Source organism: Microtus pennsylvanicus, chromosome 13, assembly GCF_037038515.1.
Source record: "Microtus pennsylvanicus isolate mMicPen1 chromosome 13, mMicPen1.hap1, whole genome shotgun sequence".
NCBI lineage: Eukaryota > Metazoa > Chordata > Mammalia > Rodentia > Cricetidae > Microtus > Microtus pennsylvanicus.
The window spans coordinates 31542318-31562299 of record NC_134591.1 but is presented as its reverse complement, the minus strand read 5'-3'; the positions used below and the strand labels follow the sequence as shown (position 1 = coordinate 31562299).

General features: G+C 42.8%; 1 protein-coding gene across 2 annotated transcripts in view; it reads right to left on the bottom strand.

Annotated features, from left to right (window-relative positions):
- Tek (TEK receptor tyrosine kinase) overlaps window positions 1-19982 on the bottom strand; it is a 100855-nt gene that overhangs the window by 49773 nt on the left and 31100 nt on the right. For both annotated transcript variants that reach the window (XM_075945737.1, XM_075945738.1), the window contains exons 2-6: window positions 15525-15836; window positions 6135-6245; window positions 5585-5737; window positions 1446-1577; window positions 890-1030 (exon numbers count right to left, since the gene is read on the bottom strand). In XM_075945737.1, the coding sequence (XP_075801852.1) occupies window positions 890-1030; window positions 1446-1577; window positions 5585-5737; window positions 6135-6245; window positions 15525-15836 (849 nt within the window). The remainder of the gene's footprint in view (window positions 1-889; window positions 1031-1445; window positions 1578-5584; window positions 5738-6134; window positions 6246-15524; window positions 15837-19982) is intronic.

Below are 19982 nucleotides of genomic sequence, written 5' to 3'. Positions count from 1 at the left end.
ATAATGGATTTGTTAATGAATTTGGCAGTAGCAATTATTAGTTCTTGAGTACGGTCCACGAAGTAACAGGGGTTACCTTTACTTTTGAACTTTAAATCTTTTTTTTTCTTTTATTATCAGTCGATTTTTATTTATTTATTTTTTTAAAGCAGCAAATCAACATGACAACTCAAGCCTAATCTAAATGGGCACATGACAGGGAACCCCATCTTTGTGGGGAGTGGAAACGGCTTTCAAAAAAGCCCATCAGATCCACAATCTCTACACACCCAAACAAACAAGCACTATAGTAAGCCTTGTGTGAAGTGACTCACAGGGAGCTGAGGAGTCACTGCTGGGAAATAAATCTGGAGGCAGCAGAAGGAGTTTTGGGTAGTAAGACAATCGGTTGAATCAAGTTGAAAAGTTGAAATTGTGGCAAGAAATTGGGTGAAGATGGGGAGTCAGGGTAAGAGAGAGAGTCTGTAAGCCAATTGACCCACGAGCAACTGAGATATCTCTCACTTTTCAGTCGAGACCAGGCATGTTAAATCTCCATTTCTTTAAAAGAAGGCAATTAAATCTTACAGTTCCAACAGCCCACAAACCACATCAAAATATTGTAAAAAGGAATCAAAACTATGTTCAGAGTTCCACCGCCATCTCATTTTCTGCACCCCAAGGAAAATAAAGGCATCCATAGGTGATGGGCATGAGAAACACCTACTCCCAGGTCCAGAGTCTCACTGTCCAAATAATGTCTTTTTCTTGAAAACTCCTGGGATTGCAATCCCTGCACCCAGGAATAAGTAAATAACCAAGCAATGTTCCTATTTGGTGATGTCCGCTAACTGTATGCCCTCCCTGCACCGCTGCAGCTTCCCCCGTCCCCAGGGTAAGTGGGGCCTACCTTCATTGCACTGCAATCCCCTCCAGCCTGTGGCACAGGAACACCCATAGGGGTCTGGGAGACAGAACACGTAAGACTTGCATCCCTCTGGTCCACTACACCTCTCTTTACAGGTCCTGCCAAATGTGTGTGGCTCACAAGCTGTGGGAGGAGAAGACACAAAGACTGATTCAAAGTCAAACTGCAACCCCTTGAATCGCTGGACTCTACTATCCTAGAGAGGGAGATTCCAGTCTGTGTGCTGGTGGGGGCCGGGAAGACCCTGCCATCATGGTCTACTTCACAAAAAAAGAAAACTGCCTCACAGAGAGGGGCTCAGAGCCAGCACTGTTTCCCAGGTGCTTTGACTGTAGCACCACAAGTTGGTGTTTTCTGTTATGAGTTTCAGTGGCCTGCCGTAAATAACTTTTAGAAGAAGTATCTAATCCACAAAGATGGCACCATAGACCTAAGGAAAACCACTTAGCCCCTTCTCATCTCTGTCCAGTCTTAAAACTCCACTCGGTAATGACGGCTCTTTCAAGCTACGGTTTAGTCACCACGTACATTCCCTTACCTTTCTCACACGTCCTCCCCATAAAGCCAGGAGGGCAGATGCATTCCCCAGTATCCTCATGGCAGACACCATTGTTCATGCATTTAGTACAGGGGCGGTTGCAGTTGGGCCCCCACTTCTGAGCTTCACATCCTGTGGTTAAGAAAGACATGGGGGTGGGATGTTAACATGTTCACTGAGCACACTGTTACTCAACAGCTAACACATGACAGTCATTTCTGTGGGCAATGGGGAACGGAGAGGAAATACACTCTCTACATGCAGAAAGCTCATACTATAACATGGGAGAAAGAGTTAAACAGTAAATAACGACAGAAGCAGAGACAAGGAGTACCAAATCCTGCCTTGCTAATAGAAAGGGGCATAAAGGAAGACTTTCTGTGGGAGTGGGATATGCATTGGGTGTGCAGGACCACAAAAACGGCAAGGAAGAGGAGGCTAGAGGATGTGTTCCAGGCAGAGGCGCTGTGAGGGAAGAAACTTTGGCATGTCCATGGGATGGTTCAAGACTGAAGCATTTCCAATACAGATCAATGGCATCTCAACCACCAAGGAACCTGGCAGGAATCCAAACCTCAGACTCACAACACTGGAATGAAAAACTCTTGTGCCAGGAAGTTATACCCAGAATGCCCGCACATTGACTCTACATGGAGCAGATGAAGGAGGGCTAAGGCCAAGAAAAAGAAATAGCCAGGTCTATACACTCTTTCAGCGGGACGCTATATAAGGAACAAGTGAAAAAAAAAAAAAAACACCAAGACAGACAAACTCGACTCAAGGGGGTAAAACTGCTCCTAGATTAATTTTCCCTGATTTCTTCCAATGCTTGGTAATTTTAGATTGTGGATTAGACTCAAGAATAACTTCAAATATACAGAAAACTTGGGAGCGCTGGTACAGCCCTCTGTGGTTGAAAACCTAGTTTCAGTTTTCATCAATAGCTCAGTAGTTCATGTAGGGAAGTAGAATCCTTGTCCCCAAGCACTAGTCTCACAGCTTGGATACACGCCTGCAGCTGATGTAAGCTCCAAACCTCTTTGGCAAGAACTCCTGGCTATCAGTATTTTCTCTAAAACAATCAGGAGGACTATCAACACCCACCATTTCTTACAGCTTTCCACTTAATAGATAAAATTACAGATGGCTGAACGCTAACAGCTAGGTTCCCTGGCGTACAATAGGAGAAAGGAACCTAGACAAATAGTGAGAGCCGGGCCAGCAGGCGCTTACACACGCTAACCAGAATGGCAGATGATGTAAGTTGAACAGGATCCTCCTGCAGGAGACTGTGTTCCCCAGCCAAGTGTCTACCTAGAGCTCTAGCCCAGCTTCATTCCCAATCCCAGGACAGAGGAAAGACTAACTCTAGGGGATATCAGGGTGATCTCTTACGTTGAAAAAACTAAGAGCTACTAACGTGACTTAGTTTTTATTTCAAGCTTTGTGATTCTTTATTTCAGAAATCATGTATTCATGGCACGCAAAGGAAAAAAAAACAATGTTGTAAGAAATCTTTTGTCAAGGAGAAAATTTATGCTGACATCTATAAATACCATCAGCGGGATTCCTAAGACAAAATGTTAAAGTCCAATCTGTTTTTATGCTTGAGTTCACACAGACGAGATGCCTTGTAGTTATGGGGGAAAAAATGCCTCCAGCTTCCCTCCTAAACACCAAACTAGTCACTTTGTGGGTTATTGTTAAAATGGGTGATTATAGCTTCCTTTGAGTGTTTCTAGACACTAGCAGTACTTCTCAAGTAGCTTTATTAAATATGCGCGCACAGAGACATGACATATATGCCAACCAGAAAACAGTATGGAGATTAAAGTGGGATCTTCTGCTTTGTGAGAAAAGACCAGCTAAACTCCAAATTCTAATCTCTACTCATGTTTTGACAATTTACAAAAAGCTGAAAATGAGACATGGTGACTTAGGTCTGTAAGCCTAGCACTTGGGAGTCTGAACTAGGAGACTCTCAGGAGACCGTCTTACCAAAAAAGAAACACACACACACACACACACACAAAGATTTAAAACATTTTTACAGATGACAATGTAGTATATTAAGAAGTAAAAATTTTGTTCCTATACTTAGTTCCTGGTACCCTGTTTCTAGAACCTTCAAAGTGATGAATATCTTTTGTATGCTAACTATGGTGGTGAAGGGGCCCTTAACCAACATTATGACAAGGGTCACCAGAAACACCAAGGCATGACTAGGGAGTTGGGACATTAGTCCCACCTGCAATCTCTAGGAAGAGCAAGGGCTGAAGTTTGGCCAATGATTTGCGCAAAACTGAGGGAGTTTCTGGATTAGAAGGTTCTTACAGAGTGTCTGGAGGGGCTACCTCTCCCATCCCTGCACCTTGGCCTGTGCATCTCTGCCCCGTGGCCACTAATCTGAAACCCCTTAGTGTTCTCTATAATAAACCCGAATTATTTCCCTGAGTTCTGAGAGATGGTCTAGCAATTCACTAAAACAGAGAGAAGCGAGAGAAACCATGATTTACAGCTATTCAGTCAGGAGCACGGTGCGACCTGTGATTTTCAGCTTGCAGCTGTACCTGTATCTGTGGGATCTGACACTCTCTTAAGGCAGAGTCAGAAGAGTCCCAGGTGACATCTTCTGAAGACTTTCTCGGTGTTGGTACCCACTCACTTGTGCCAGAAATCGTGTGTCCGTGTGAGAGTTTAGAGTAGGAAGCCCTTTTGATTTCCCCGTTCTCAGGCAGACATTCACCAATCTAATGTCTGGTCCAAGGCAACACACCCATTTGTCCCAGATTCTGAGGCCTCAAGTGGATAGCATTTTATCATAAAAGAACTATCTTTATACATGAATGCAAATTGCTCCTTTACCATCTGAGCTCTCCTGCGTAGTGGAATAAAGGGAACAGGGGGAGAGGTCAAGAAGAAGTAGTGGAAAAGCTAGACATCAAAAGCTGAATCCTGCAGGTTTACTAACATCCTGTCTTATGGCTTCAAAGATTGACTTTACATGAGCACTGCACAAGAAACCAGTTTGGGGAACATAGGCAGGTTTCTCTTGAGTCAAATTCAAATTATCCCGACTACAAAATACTTTATATCTCTTGAGGTGTCATGGCATGGGGCATAAATGAGGTGAACCACACTTTCCATATTTCTTCTAGTATATTGTAATGCTGACTTATCTAATTATTTACATAACTGCTCTGACTGGGAATTACCCAAGGGATAGGGGTTTATTGTGTTATACTCTGTCTTTAAAATCAACACAATGCTTTTCAATACCGTTATCATTGCACTTTATTGAATGAATGAATCATGAACGAACACAAGGCAAAGCAAAATAAATCATCTTTATGAATTAGAGAGTTCCATCACCAGAGAAATGACAGTGACTTAGACCCAAAGACCTGAGTGATTAAAAGCCCAGATCACTTGGCAGGACTGAGGGGAATTCAGAGCAAGTCTCTTGCTTTCTATAAATCAATTTCTCCATAAAAATGACTGTTTCTGGCCCCCCTCTACCTTGATGATGACTATATCACGGTGAATAGGAAAGTCCCCTAGTTCTAACTCTCGCAGTTTTCAAATGTGCAAATAAAGATCACATTAGAGGGTTAAATGATCTAACACCCATGGGACTTGGAGGAAACGTTTGCCTAGGAGCCCAGATGGCTCAACAGTCACATCATAGGACGCAGTGAGACCATCCTCCTCAGTGCAACGGCCCATTCTAATGAGAATGGTCCTGCAATACTGTCCTGACTTCTGTTTTATGCCTCTACTCTTGCCTGTGGCTCCCTGGTTCAGGCTGGTAGACGTCTATGTATTTAGACCACGCTAATTCTTTCTATTGGGAATATAAAACCCAGAGGTAAAGGAATGTAGACCCGAGCTGTGGTAACAGCAAACTCCTAGATGAAAAGCTTAGTCCAACCCCACTATCTCTGAACCCCACATCTTCGCTAGAGTCTATCTTTTCCGCAACTTGGTTGTTAGCCTCTGCGCCAAATTCCGCAGAGTCCGTGGTATGCTGCCCCCCCATGCCCCCTTTTGTTTCTGTAGCAACGGTCAGCTTCCACAACTCACAACCACAAATCCCAACAGCTACACCAGTACAGAGCGGCAACCTCTCCATCACTTACTCCGGACTATCAGCCTGGTGAAGGCCGAGGTGAACAGGTTTCCTCCTATGTACCTGGCCGAGTACACGCCAGCATCCTGGGGTTGAGCATGAGGCAGGTTCACTTCTAAAATCTCAGGTACTTCATGCCGGGGCACGGAATGGATGAAGGAGCCTGGCAAGGGAGAGAAGTGGAGGAAAACAAGCTGTGTTTAAACATTCCTGTTCGTCTTTACAATCAAACAGCCGCTCAGTGCGACAGCCTCACGTCTTACCTGGGTGGATTTGAGACTTCACTTGTTCTGTCACAGCTTTTTTAGTGTATGCACCCACAGCCTACCTGTCCATGCATGCACGCACATGGACATTTGAATCCCTGTCTCCATTTGCTCAACTAAAGAACCAAACGCACTGTCTAAGAGGGCTTCTGTCATAGACAAAATTTGACAAGGTTGAATCACAGCAGCTTTTTAGGCAACTCCCATTGAAATTGCACTATGACAATGTCTAATGGATTCGGGGTTACCCAGGGTCTCGTACCACGGGGATGGAAGGGAATGAAACAGACTCACCATTTTTATAGATCACTGCATCTTCTTCTTTAATTAACACCTTTCGGAAAGATATGTTCACGTTGTCTCCCCTGTCCACAGTCATAGTTAAGGTGGCAGGTAGAAAGGAAGCTTTGAAAAGAGGAAGACAATGAGTAAATAAACACATACACACAAAAATGAGTTCCTACATTTTCCTCTGGAGCTAATAAACACCGAAGTCCGGAGGATGAGACCCAGCACACGGCATGCATTACCTGGCTTTTCCGATATGAAGAACAAGAGTGGATAATAGACTGTATGAGCCTTTTTAAAGAATCGAATGAAAGGAAGGGCCATTTCCTTTATAAAATACAAATACATACACACAATATACTTATGACAATTTTGCCATGAAAATTACTGGGGAAGTAGGAATTTTATGATTGACATCTGCTATTACACTATATCCTGATAGTAACTATAACTATTAACTATTTTAACTATTCATCCTTTCCCTCAGTCACTACCATGTTAACTCAAAGTACAAAAGGGTTCTAATGGGATATGAGTGTCCTCTATGTGGAAACGACGGTAACATTTGCCTACTCACTTTCCTTTGCTCTTTTTACATGGGGTGGTTGCTGCTCTAAAACAAAGCAATGAGGGAATGAGGAGAGGCTTCACTTGGTTATGACATAAAGGTTGAAACACTGAAGAGGGAAGACAAGGAGAGACACTAATGTCTCACCCTCTACCCCTCAGTTGACGGATGAGCTGACTCAGCTGTGGAACTGGCCGACACTATGCGGGAATAGGAAGGATTCTTTATTTGACTTATCGTGCCTCCAGTTACTGAAATCTCCTGCCTCTGTGTCAGTCTTGGAATACAACATTGCCTCAGTTGCTCAGCTTACTGAGAAGATGTGAAATTGTCTAATGTTCTTCAGAAGCAAGTGTCTGAATTCCTTTAACATATGCCTTACTCGGCAGAGAACAACATTCCTTGGGATAAGATAGGGATTATCTTTAGGTAGTGTTAAATCAATGTAAAATAGAAATATTCACGCTAAGAGGAGACAAACAACATATACAACCTTCTTAAAGAGATAATGGATGTCAACAGAAGACGAAACAGAGAACAGGTGAAGACAGAAAATCATGACACAAAAAAACACAGAAAAAAAGTAATAGAAAGACATACCAAATACATTGAAAAAGATAAGGGATCCCAGAGTGCATTAAAATACATACACATAACTGGCACTCTTTTCATACACTATATATGAAACTATAAATGGATACATCATCTTGAGACAAAAGCAATCAAAAAATATATACTAAACTAACTAAAAAAAAACCAATTTTGCAGTACTTAGACTGGAAAAGTATTTTTAATGCCAAAAATATTTACAGATCAAGATAGTCTTTTTATGGTGATTAGGAGCCATCAGGAAATCTCACTCAGATGGCTTTCCCACGGAATAACATTAGTCTTTTGAAGCCCATGAAACAAAACACTAACAGTAAAAGAAAGAAACTGACAAGTCATCAAGTCCCATACACTACCAAGCAAAAATACAGAAGGCTTGAAGAATACTGTTAAAGGTCTTCAGATATTTGTGGAACCCTAGCCCCAATTATATGAATGTTACAAAGCACAGCTCCATAAATAGAGTTTTCTGGTCAGAATACACCCAAATCAGAAATCAACAGCAGAATATTCTACCCTTGATGACAAAATCACAAAATTCCTATAGAATTTCAACCCAGGACCAAGTATTGAAATCAGAGCTCTGTTAAGGACCTCATGACCTGGCTAGTATCTTTCATTCTTGTTTTGCCTGTGTCTTTTGCATGGGGGCTAGCTTGAGAGACCCGCTAGCTCAGACAGCTTGGGGAGGGAGGAGAGGCCTCTGAACCAGGCTGAGAAGACTTTGGTGATCTGCTTACTTTGGGATTATATGCAGCGGTTGTTAACGGAAGAAGAGTTCCCTGCCAGGTCTTCCCTGGACGGCCAGGAAAGTGAATGTCTTCAATGTATTTGATGTCCAGGGCAAATGGGAAGGCAACAAGGTATAGATTAGAAGGAGGAATGAGCATTGGAAACAGATGACCTTGGGCCTGAATCCAGCCTCTGGCTGTCACCAAGTCATTTCACCTCTGCAGCATTCTCATCTAGAAAATCTTCCATGAATTTGAAGCAGTAGAAGCCAAGCCTCAAGGCGCTCACGGTGTCCTTGCCAAATATAAGGAGATGACATCGCTGATGAATTTGTAATACGGGTGTGAGTGGCAGGAACTGAAATGGATCATGTGCGGAGAGGGCAGGCAGGGACAGAGGACATAGGTGTGGAGGGCAGGCTTGAGAGCACTCGCTCGTTCTCATGTTGACAATTTGGCCACCCTAACACACAAAGCTTTTCCTGACTGGGAGAGGCTCCTGTGAGAACTTTTCTGATCATTTCATCTTGGTGACTTTCCCTGCAGTTTGTTTATATTTTCTCCCCTTTGTGTGGAGATTGTTTAGCTGAGCGTGGGACTTCTCCCTGGGCATTGTATTCGGAAAGGAACTCAGATTCCCCCGCAGGCTCGACTCCAATGTAGCTTTTTCCCTCTACTCTGTGGCTTTTTATTATTTCAGACTCGGTCTCTCAGCTGGCTGTTTTCTTAGGGGCACCTTCACATTGAAGGTCTGTGGCTGCCATTGGCAGGAATGTCTCTAAGCTGGTCATTCTTTGCCAAGTACTAGCAATGGAGTCAAGCTGCATGCTCGACTTCAGGCTTCTTATGGCATGGGTGCTTGTCATATATTCAATGTGCATTTACCAAAGCCTGGATCATAACAACAAGCACCATTTGATAGAGTTGTGGACCAAATACTGTTCTAAACACAAGAGTTTACTTTTCCATAATATTCATATGATATAAGCACTGTCATTATCCCCATTTTACAAATGAGAAGACTGAGGTACAGAGAGTTTAAGTAACTAGATTAAGGTCACACAGCAATTCCAGGAAAGCAGGATTTTTTTAAATTAGGGAGCTCACAGGTTATATATCAGTGTTCATAAGACTTTGAAGGTGTAGGGATAAGTCCCGCCCCTTGGGGGGCGTGTTCGCCTCGGGCTAATGTCTGCCTATAAATTTGGCGAGCATGCTCCCAGCCATCGCTTCTGTTTTCCTGGTCTCCGCAGGAACGGTGGTTCTGTAAGTCTATTTCTACATTAAAGCTATAGACATATATATATTTTTACAATCTGTCTGCATTCGATTACGCCGTTACACGAAGGCCAACTGCTTTATTTTATAAATGTGATTGCCGAGCCCTGTTCTAGAAGTTGACATGCATAATATCCCTTGGATGGGAAAACTACAAGCACACTTCATTTGTTCACTTTGGGGCAGGAAGAGAAGGCCAATGAGGCAAGTTTGAGGCAAGCAAAGTTGTTTCTCCTGGATGCACACTGCTGAGCTCAGTTTGGGTCTTCAGAGATACAGACTCAGGACCACTCTCATCCTACTCAGCTTACGATTCACACGGCCGCATCCCTACTCTGATGGCTCTGGTCTAAGACATAGATGCTATCCCTCTCTCATTCCCATAGGCCTCACCTGTTCCTTATGATTCACACGGCCGCATCCCTACTCTGATGGCTCTGGTCTAAGACATAGATGCTATCCCCTCTCTCATTCCCATAGGCCTCACCTGTTCCTTATGATTCACACAGCCGCATCCCTACTCTGATGGCTCTGGTCTAAGACATAGATGCTATCCCCTCTCTCATTCCCATAGACCTCACCTGTTCCTCTTCCATCCATGCATCCATTCTGTAGCTAGATAACTGCAGGGGCCTTACACACCCCTAGACCTCAGGCTAGGGGACCTCACGGTGACGCTTTCCTTGTCACAGCCTTGCTTATAGTATATGTTCCCTGCTGCTCCCTCGAGGCTCCAGAGAGCAAGACCACATCTGTCTCAAAAGATACCACTGGATGGGAGCTGCAGCCAGGCTGAATTTCACCCTCATGGGTCCAACACTCACTAGCTAGTGAAGGCAGCTGGGTACAAGAAGAAAAGCTCCACATATTAATGGGGTCTTAGTAGCCCTCATTAGCATTTGAAAAAGATTAATTTAGATAGAAACATTTGTAAAGTTGCCAGAGGAATGTCCTGCAGGGATGTCTCCTGGAAATAGTCTCCAATATATGACATACTCAAAAATAATCGTAGGAAAAAAAATGAATGTGGGCTGAGGCTGTGACCTCTTCAGTGGGGTGCTTGCTTGCCTTGCATGCACAAAGTTCTGGGTTCCACCCCCAGCATTGCATAGCTCAGACATGGTAGTGTGTGCTTGCAATCTCGATACTCGGGAAGTGGAGCCCAAGGTCAAAGGTGCATACTCTGCTGTACACATCCCAAGGTGCAGGCCAGCCTGGGTTACCTAAGCCCCTGTCTCAATGAGGAGAATGAATTGGGGGCATCTGATTTCAACTTCTTTCCTGTTTTTTGTTTTGCTTTGTTTTTAATATTCGTAACATATTTATGTTAATTCGATACAGGGGGCTCTTCCTCTCAGTATTATCATCATGATTAGGCAGTTTGATGTTCTACTGTAAAGTTAGTTCTCAAGTGAAAAAAAAGTAAAAAAGGAAAGACTTCCATCTCTTCTCCTGGTTCCTTCTGGAACAGATCTTTGGACCTAAGACTGGTAAAACTTTGATCTGTAACTCGCTACCCCGAAATGAAATCTCCACTGAGATTTGAGCAAACTGCTCTTGATAGCTTCAGATTTCATTGATTAAAAAGAAGAAGAAGTTGAATTGTTGGGGTGTGTAAGCCAATTTAAGCTGTGTTTGGCACATCTCAAACGAACTTTCTACTTCTTTTCCAGGTGTATGATTCAGCAGCAAGGAGGAATAGATTGCTGCTTGTCCCTGTCATGCTGTGTTCCTGGACAGGCATGTGAGTTCTCATGATGGTGTGTTCTAATACCAGACTAAGTGTGGGCTAATGTGGAGGCCAGAAGACAACTTCTGGAACTGTTCCTTAGGAGTTCCATCTGCTCTCTTTATTAAGACATGGTCTTTGGTTCACCTGAAGCTTTGTCACTAGGGTAAGTTAGCTGGCTAGCCATCCTCGGGGTTCCACCTGGCTCTGCGTTCCCAGCTCTGGGATTGCAAACTTGTACTTCCCACAGGAGTTCCACGGATCCAATCCAGGTCCTTGTAGTTACAGGAAAGCAGCGCATCATTTTTCTGATTGCACCATCACCCTAGCCCTCCCAGGATGGTTTACTCTGGAGCACATAGTAGTGGAAGCATAACGACGTAGCTTTGAAAGTCTTCCTGATAGCACAATCCATATTACTCTCTGTAGAACATCCTTCCTCCACTGAAGGACCAACAGGAAAGGCAGACCCAGTCACCAGTGTTAGATGCTCTTACTGTCCGAATCCTAGAGAAAATGTGTCACCTTTTTGTGTGTGTTTCCACAATGAGTGTACACTTTACAATTCTGAGTAGGAGAACTAATCCCCCTAGAGCTGGGTATGGTGGTTCTCACTTCTAATCTCAGCATTTGGGAGGCTGAAGTAGGAAGATTACCAAGAGTTTGTAGCCAGCCAGGACTACAGAGGAGGACATTGACTCAAAACAAGCAAGCAAAACACATCCCCCCCCCCCCCGCAAAAAAAATCCCACTAAATTACTACTCTGGTGTCTTATGATAGTGATTAAACCTTTGCTGTGAACCAGATAGGGTTATTAACCTGTGAGTGCCTCATTTGATTTTCAAAAAAATCTAATAAAAAAAATCTTTATCTTCCTTAATTTTCAAATAAGGAAAAGCTATGATTTCAATTAAGAGTAACTTGTCCTGAGCCAGGGCTCCCATGCTCAGACCACCGCTGCCTTCCACTCTCATGCCTCCCTCCTTTGTTCTGGTTCCTGCCTGGGGCTTTAAGTAGAGACCTTGTACTTCCAAAGCCAGTGCTCAGAGCTGAAGAAAGAACTGTTACTACTGAGGCTGCTATACAAAAGGCTATGTAGAGCCATGAACGCAATCTCTGCAATTGGGATCATAAAAATCCCATTCCTATTGTTCATGGGCACCTTATGTTGAATTGTGTTGTTTTATACAGGCGTTTGAGAGCATAGCTGTGTAAATCAGTGTGCTTCTGGGATGGAGCTTCAATGTGTGTGTGTGTGTGTGTGTGTGTGCGCACGCGCGTGCGCGTGTGTACATATACATAATCTTACTCAAAGTTGAACATAACTGTGTAGTGTGGGTCCAATACCCATTTCACAGATAGTGACAAATGAGACAAACGGAAGTCAGCTAGCTTGTTCAAGCTGAAGAGCCGGTGAATGGTAGAGAAAGAATCCAGATTTGAGGGTAAAAGTATAAAAGCTACCCCATCTTACTGTGGCTCACCGTCTACCTGCCTTGCCTCATTTAAAATACCCGTTACTTCTGTGACCCAGGCTCTTCGTTTGGTTAGCTCATTAGTGATAGTTTTAAGTCCAAACACTCCGTTTAGTATTCTCTACATATTATCATTTATATTCATTAAGGGTGACCTCGAGACAACCCCACGAGGGAATGTTGACCCTCCATACTCTAAACAAATGGGGCACAAATCTCAGATCATCTTCTCTAGGAATGCGGAGACTCAGCAAAACGACACACCGCTTTACACAAATCAAACGCAACTGACATGTGAAAAATAACAGAGCTGACCGTCGGCCATGATAGCTTTGGCACACCTCATATCCCTTTGTTCAACCTCTGTTCCCTCAGTGGAGAGCTGCATTCCTGGGAATGTCTGCCCCGTGCCTTTCCCACTTACCCCAATGTGAACAGTATAGTTTTTCTAGGAAAGTCCTTTGTTTGTGAGGAATACAGATATTTATCACTTTTGTCCTCTAATTGAGCTTGCCCCCTCCAAATATTTTACTTACTGCAAATTCAAAGAAATGATTTCAGGTGGATGTCAGAGAGGGGCTGATTCTAAACTCTCACTACCCAGGGTACAGTCAGTGGTAGATAGGCACTTGTCTCTGGGCCCATTGATACAAATGCAAAATCTCAGGGCTTGCTCAGCAAAATTCTGGTCAAAGTCTCCAAGGGAAAAGGGCCACAGGTGGTTTGTCAATACCTTTAAGGATCTAAAAAGCCCGGTGAGAGCCAACAAAGTGGCACAGCAGGTGAAGGCGCTTGCTCTCAATCTGGCCACCTGAGTTTGATCCGTGAATGCCAGATGAATGTGGAAAAAGACCAGAGACTTCACAAAGTTGCCCTCTGACCTTTACACCCTTGCTGTGGTCACACACACACACACACACACACACAGAGTAAAAGAAAAATAATAGAAATAAAAACATAAAAGTCCTGCAGGTTCTTACCTCAAAATGTGCAGAGGGACTCAGTTTACCTAGATCAGCTTTAGCTTCTAAAATGAAACCCCTGAGGGGTGTGGAAATGTGGCTCAGGAGTTAAGTGTTCACCCTGTCATCCTTTCATGAAATGGCAACTCTTGAGCCCTAGGCTTAGGCAGCAAAAACTTTAAAAGGAAGTCTTTATTTGTCAGGTCAGCCATTCAGAGAAGGCAGCTGAGGGGTGAGGGGCCAGATCACTCCTTGAGAGCAAGGCAAGGTTACCACATTATGAGATCTGTGCTTTCTTCATAGAGCACAGCACCAAATTCATCAGACAAATCAAAGCTACCAGACATCTATCTGACTGCCTGTCCAGGTCCAGGGGCCTCCAAGCACATCACTCAAGAATGTTGCACACCATCTATTCCAAATGCCATTGCACTAAAACTTCAATTTTGACAGAATCATACCACCCCATGGAGAAAGAGACAGGAGCAGAGTCACAGAGTCTTTTGGGTTTTTTGTTGTTGTGGTGGGTTTTTTTGTTTTGTTTTGTTTTATTTTATTTTATTGTTTTTTTTTGTTTTGTTTTTGTTAAAGGAGGTTCTCAAAATTTTCCATCCATGTTCTAATACTTTCTAAATGGAGCCCGAGTCCTCAACCACTAAAAGTAAAGTGTGTTCTCCTTCCCAAAATGGTAGCTTACAAAGAGGGTCACAGTTCCCCATTCTTTAAAATCTTTCTCTTTGCTGTGTATGTTTGTAGCAATTCTTGCTCTAACCCTAAGCTCAGCTATTTGACTTCTCTGGGACAAATAAAATGAGGCATAACTAATAACATGCAGGTCCTGGCTTAAAGTTCAAAAAGTCTCAAGTTTGCATTTGTTCTTTTCTTCCTCTTCCATCCCCATGAGAACATACCTAGGTTAGCCTGCTGCAGACAATAGACATACTGAACTGAGCCAAGTTCAGCCAAGGTCAGTTCAATATAGCTAGAGCCAACAAACACTACATATTTTTCAAGTCTAGTTTTTCAAGCTATAAATGTATACAGCGGTATACCTATTTGTGATTATGTTACACAATATCATTGTTCAAAAAATAAAAATAGAAGAAACCAACTTAATCTGGTTACAGATAGTTCCCAGTGATTTTGTCTGTTCTTAATTAATTTGTTAATTTCTAAGATTTTTTAGATTACTTATGTACATGAGTGTTTGCATGTTTGTCTACGTGTCTGGTGCCTGGTTCCCTTGGAGGTCAGAAAAGCGCATCAGATTCCCTGGAACTGTATTGTGAAGGGTGTGAGACAGGAGGTGGATGTTTGGAACTGAAGCCAGGTACTCTGAGAGAGCAAACAAGGGCTCTTAGCCTGTGAGCTACCTCCGCAGCCATGAGACTTACTTTATTTGGAGTATGAGTATGTACGTGTGTCTGAATGTGGGTATGTGCACACGTGAGCAGGTGTCCTCAAAGGCCAGAAGAGTGGATCTGTTTTCTAGAGCTCGAGTTTCAGGCACTGGGAGCCTCGTGACATGGGTCTTGGGAACCACACCCAGCTCCACTACCAGAAAATTGAGTGCTCTAAAGTCCTGAACCATCTCTCCAGCTACCGTTTTGTAATGTTTTTTAGAGCATATTTATTTTTTAAAACATTTAGTTGCTTTTAGGAGCAATGATCAATAGGCCAAACAAGATATCAAATAAAGAAAATATGTAGGCAATAATTTTGGCAGGGATATTTTCATATTTGCAAGCAACATAATTACATGCTCATAATATCATGAGACAATTAGAATGTATAACATATTTCATTTCAAATTATGAAGTAGACATGATGTATAGCATTGGCCTGACTGGTCCCGGTCTAGGGAGGGCAGTCACCTGGGTTATACCTTTCATCTCTAATGTGTGGGTAGAAGAGCTAAGCAATGCTGAGGAACACGGTGTCTTTACTCTTTACACTCGGTTAGTGCAACCTCAAAGAGAGCAGCTGGTAAAATACATGTGTCCCCCGTGGACACAACCTGTCCATCACTGAGAGGCATGTTACCTTGTTGACGCATCTTCATGGTTCGTATCCTTATTGCCTGTCCTCGAACGCGGCCCTCACAGAAATAAGCACCATTAATCTTACTAGCCTTTTCTCTCTTCCAAACAACTTTTTTTGCCCATTCTCTGGTCACATCTTGAGTAACTTCCAGTGGATCTTGGTGCTGGTTCATTAAGGCTTCGAAGTCCCTTCCTATGGTGATGGGCTCATGGGGGTGCCATCCCGAGGCAATGCAGGTGAGGGATGTCTCGGCATCAGACACCAGAGGTAGGGAATTGATCAAGATCAGGTCCATGGCTCCTTCTGCCATTCCTAAAACGAGAGAACATGACGTATGATGATGACATTAACATGGCTTCCCAGGTCAAGCTCTTCTTGCCTACAGCTTCATATAATAGGCATATGAACAGTCATTTAAAATGCTCTGATATTAAAATGTGGCCATATTCCACTGGACAAAATCAAAGCTCTTTACCAAGAAATCAAATTCCTTCTTTTATTACTTCCAGTTCCCTGCTACATATCCTAACTGCAATATACTTGAACTATTATTCCTCCCAAACAATATTTGTGTGTATACCTGTATATATGCATATATATGCCCCCATACCTCTCTAATATAATGCCTGAGACATAGTTAGACATTCATTAAATGTTTGCTCAATTGAGATAAGTAATTAAAATCATATAATATTATCATAGTTAGCCTTTAATTAATAAATTTATGCCATTATACTGCCCACTAAGCATACTAAATGTATATATCACTTTAAAAATGAAAATGAAGCTGGGAGAATAACTCAGCGGTGGAGTGCTCACCTGGCATACATGAGGCCCCGGGTTCAAACCCAAGCATGGTGGGGAGGGGTGCTGGTGTAGATAGACAGACTGACAGGTATAGAAGAAAATGAAATCTTATTTTGTTTGCTTTCATTGTTTTCCTTTACCCATCCATATGTGATACATCTACCTCCCTCTCTTCCAGTCCCTCCTCCAGCTTCTCTCTTCCTTCAATACTTGAATTGCAAGGGGACAAAACCAAATGTCATCACTTTGACAGAATGTCACAGAAAGGTGGCTAAGGATCTGAGGCTGACTGGAGTTTATTTCCCAGATCTCAGTATTGCTAGCACACTTTGTTGTCTATGCAAGCTGCCAGTGTTTGCTATATGCCGTGGTGTTGTAAGGATGGTCTTACTGAGAGCTACATCCTTATCTGATTCCTTGGGAAGAAGAATGTCAAGGTTAAGTCAATGTAAGTAGGAATTATAGTTGGTTGCATCTTATCTATAAGAATGAGAGGGGGTATGGGTGTAGCATAGTTTTCCAAGCTTGATCTCAAAGTATCCCCCTTGCTTCTGACCTCAACTATAAGATCTCAGAAAAATGTGAAGCTGGCGATAATGCCTTAGCTTCGTTTTGTCACCTTGCTATAATGCTCTGACCAAGAGCAACTTAGAAAGTTTATTTAGTTTCCACTTCCAGGTCAAGGTCGATCATTAAGGGAAGTCAGGGCAGAAACTTAAGCAAGAACTCTAAGCAGAGCCTGTGAAGGAATGCTGCTTGCTAGCTTGCTCTCTCACTCAGCCCCTGCTTGTACTTAGTTAGCTTTCCTGTATAGCCAGGAGCACTCGCCTCAGGAGTGGTGCTGCCCCAATGCTGGACCCCCTTGCATTAATCAGGAAGCAAGACAGCCCTCCACAGACAGAGCCATGGGTCAAGCCGATCCACGCAGTTCCCCTATTGAAATTTCTCTTTTCAGGTAACTCTGGGCTATATCAAGTTGACAGCCGAGGCCAACATAGACAGATCATAAAATTGTTGCAGATAGGATGAGCCAGAAAAACCTCAAAGGGAAATGACAGCCTCCAAAAATAGCTCACACCTCCCATTCCATACACAAACCCAGCCAAGCCCCTGACTGAACATCACCGCACCTCCTGATGTCCTCATTCCAGGCGCATTCCACAAAAGACCTTCCTCAGGAAGGAAGCACACTTATTCCTCCAACTGAAGTTCTATCCAACCCGTTTTCTAGGCCCAGTCAACTGACTTGCCAAAACCATGACGTCTGATCCCATCTCAACCTGAGCACTGGGCTATGGCTCATTTTACAACTTTAGGAAATACAGGACAACACAGTTGGTTTGAAAAGACTAACGAGTCAGGAATCAGGTTTCTTTATGATCCAGTCCCTTTAAGCTACTTCTTACTTTCAATGATGAAAAATGGAACTATATGCTTGAGAGTCTGAACTTGGTCGCGTTTGCCACCTTTTTCATTATATCAATTATATCAGCCCTCCTCCATCAGTGAGCTCTGCTTTCAGTTTTTTTAACAGGAACCATTTGCAACAGAGATAGACCATTTATGACAGAAACAGGATTGCATATATGGGCTCTAGGTAACAAAATACCTACTAGATTCTTATAAAATATATTTAAATGCGTCTCTTTAGTTTTCTTAAAATAGAGTCTAAATCTATATGTGTCTCAATAACTTTTAGAAGGTGATACATGAGACTAAGCTCAGAGGTGACCCAGCAGGGTGGTCAGGAGGAAATGCTAGCAGGAAATCTTTCACCCTCTACTTAGGTGTGCCAAGTTAAAATGTCAATGTAAATGTAAGTGCAAAAAACGTACATGTCATTGCCCTTCCCTTGGAAAAAAGTGGGTCAAGAGCCACAGTGGGCCCTTCTGCAAGAGGCCAACACCACAGCTGTTGCTGCCATGTCTTTAGAAATCCTTGGGAAACCACAGCAGTGTTTGGGTGTATAGGTGTATGAGTGTGTAAACATGTAAATGCATACGGATGTCGGGAATGTAGATTAACCTCAGGTGTTGTTCCTGGGAGCCATCCTCCCCCCTTGTTGTTTGAAACAAGGTCTCTGACTGGTACTTGGGGGTATTGATTAGGTTAGGCTCACTGGCCTGTCTCTGTCTTCCCAGGTCTGGGATTACAAGAATGGATCAGTACACGTGACTTTCCACGGGCTCTGAGGCTTGAACCCAGATCTCCACGCTTACACAGCAAGCACTTTGCCAACCGAACTACCTTCCCAACTCCTTTTCTTCGTTGTTGTTTTTAATGAGGCTAGGGTTGAACTCAGGACCTTGAGCGTGCTAGACAAGTGCTCTACCACTGAGCTATGTCTCCGGCCCTTAATGCTTGTTTTCACACTTAGATTTTCCTTCAGCTGATATTGCTGTGGATAGTAATATATTAACAACATTGAAGAAATGAAAACACTTTTCTTTAGAAGTCATCACAGGATGACTTTAGACCTGAATCAACACCTGTTTAAAAAAATTAAATTGAATTCAAAACTAGAGGAAGAATTATGCTTTTAAATGTGATTTCAAGGAATCATTATTTTTCACTTTCTTAAATGTATTTTGAAGTTTCTGAGAATAAACAGGAAAAAATTCAATAGAATGGATTCAACCCCTCTCTCCTCGTGCCACGCACACATTCAGGTCTTTCTGAGCTGCTCAAGTTTGGACTGTTTTTACATTTAGACCCTACATTTGATTTTACTTGACAAGAAAAAAATGACTTTTAATTAAATGTATTCAAAGGTCATCAATTTTTAACTCATTTTTCAATGGATGAATGAAAGATTTGATCATGAACGTCCATAAGACCTCACCCACTGACAGACAGCAATAGTATGCTCCAAATGGTATACCCCAAAGCCAAGTGCCACATGGCTCCAATGAGCAACTGCTGGTTAACCTGGGTCCTTGACCTTGAAGGACTGGCAAGTTCAGAGGAAAACAGGGTTAAACTATCCCCTCGCTTTTGTAACAGAAAGGGATATCGTAAAGTCATATGCTTTTGCAATGCCTATCGGTTCTTTTTTGGCCCAAAGCACTTCAAAATCCAGGTGAAGGGCAGTGAACCCCAAAAGCAGTTCTGGAATTTAGACCCTTGTGATGAGCCAAGGAAGCAAAGATAATGCAAAAGCTAAGCAGAATAGTTGGCAATTGTGGGAGTTGGAGTACAGTTATAAGAGGAAAATTATCCTTAAAAACTGTTATTTTATGTCCATTAACTAAATACTGTTTATTCATTGTTTATTTATTTTATGGTAAGCCCTGGGGATCTCAAATCTCCCATGGCTTACAACAAAGAAGAAAGACAGATATAGAAAATTAATCACACTGAAGAAAATAACATTAGTACCATGATGGGGATTGCACAACTCTAATAGTCAACTTAACAAGATTTGACTGGCACAGGAATGGAAAGTTTGTAAATATTTGGCATAAAAGAGTACTGGGGTCAGTGAGGTGGCTTGGTGGCCTCTGTTTGATTCCTGGGGTTCATGTAAATGTGGGAAGGGAGAACTAACTCCATAAACTTGTCCTCTGACTTTGATGCGTGTACTGTGGAACACATACACGCACACATACACACACACACACATACGTGCACAAGGACACACACAGACACGGA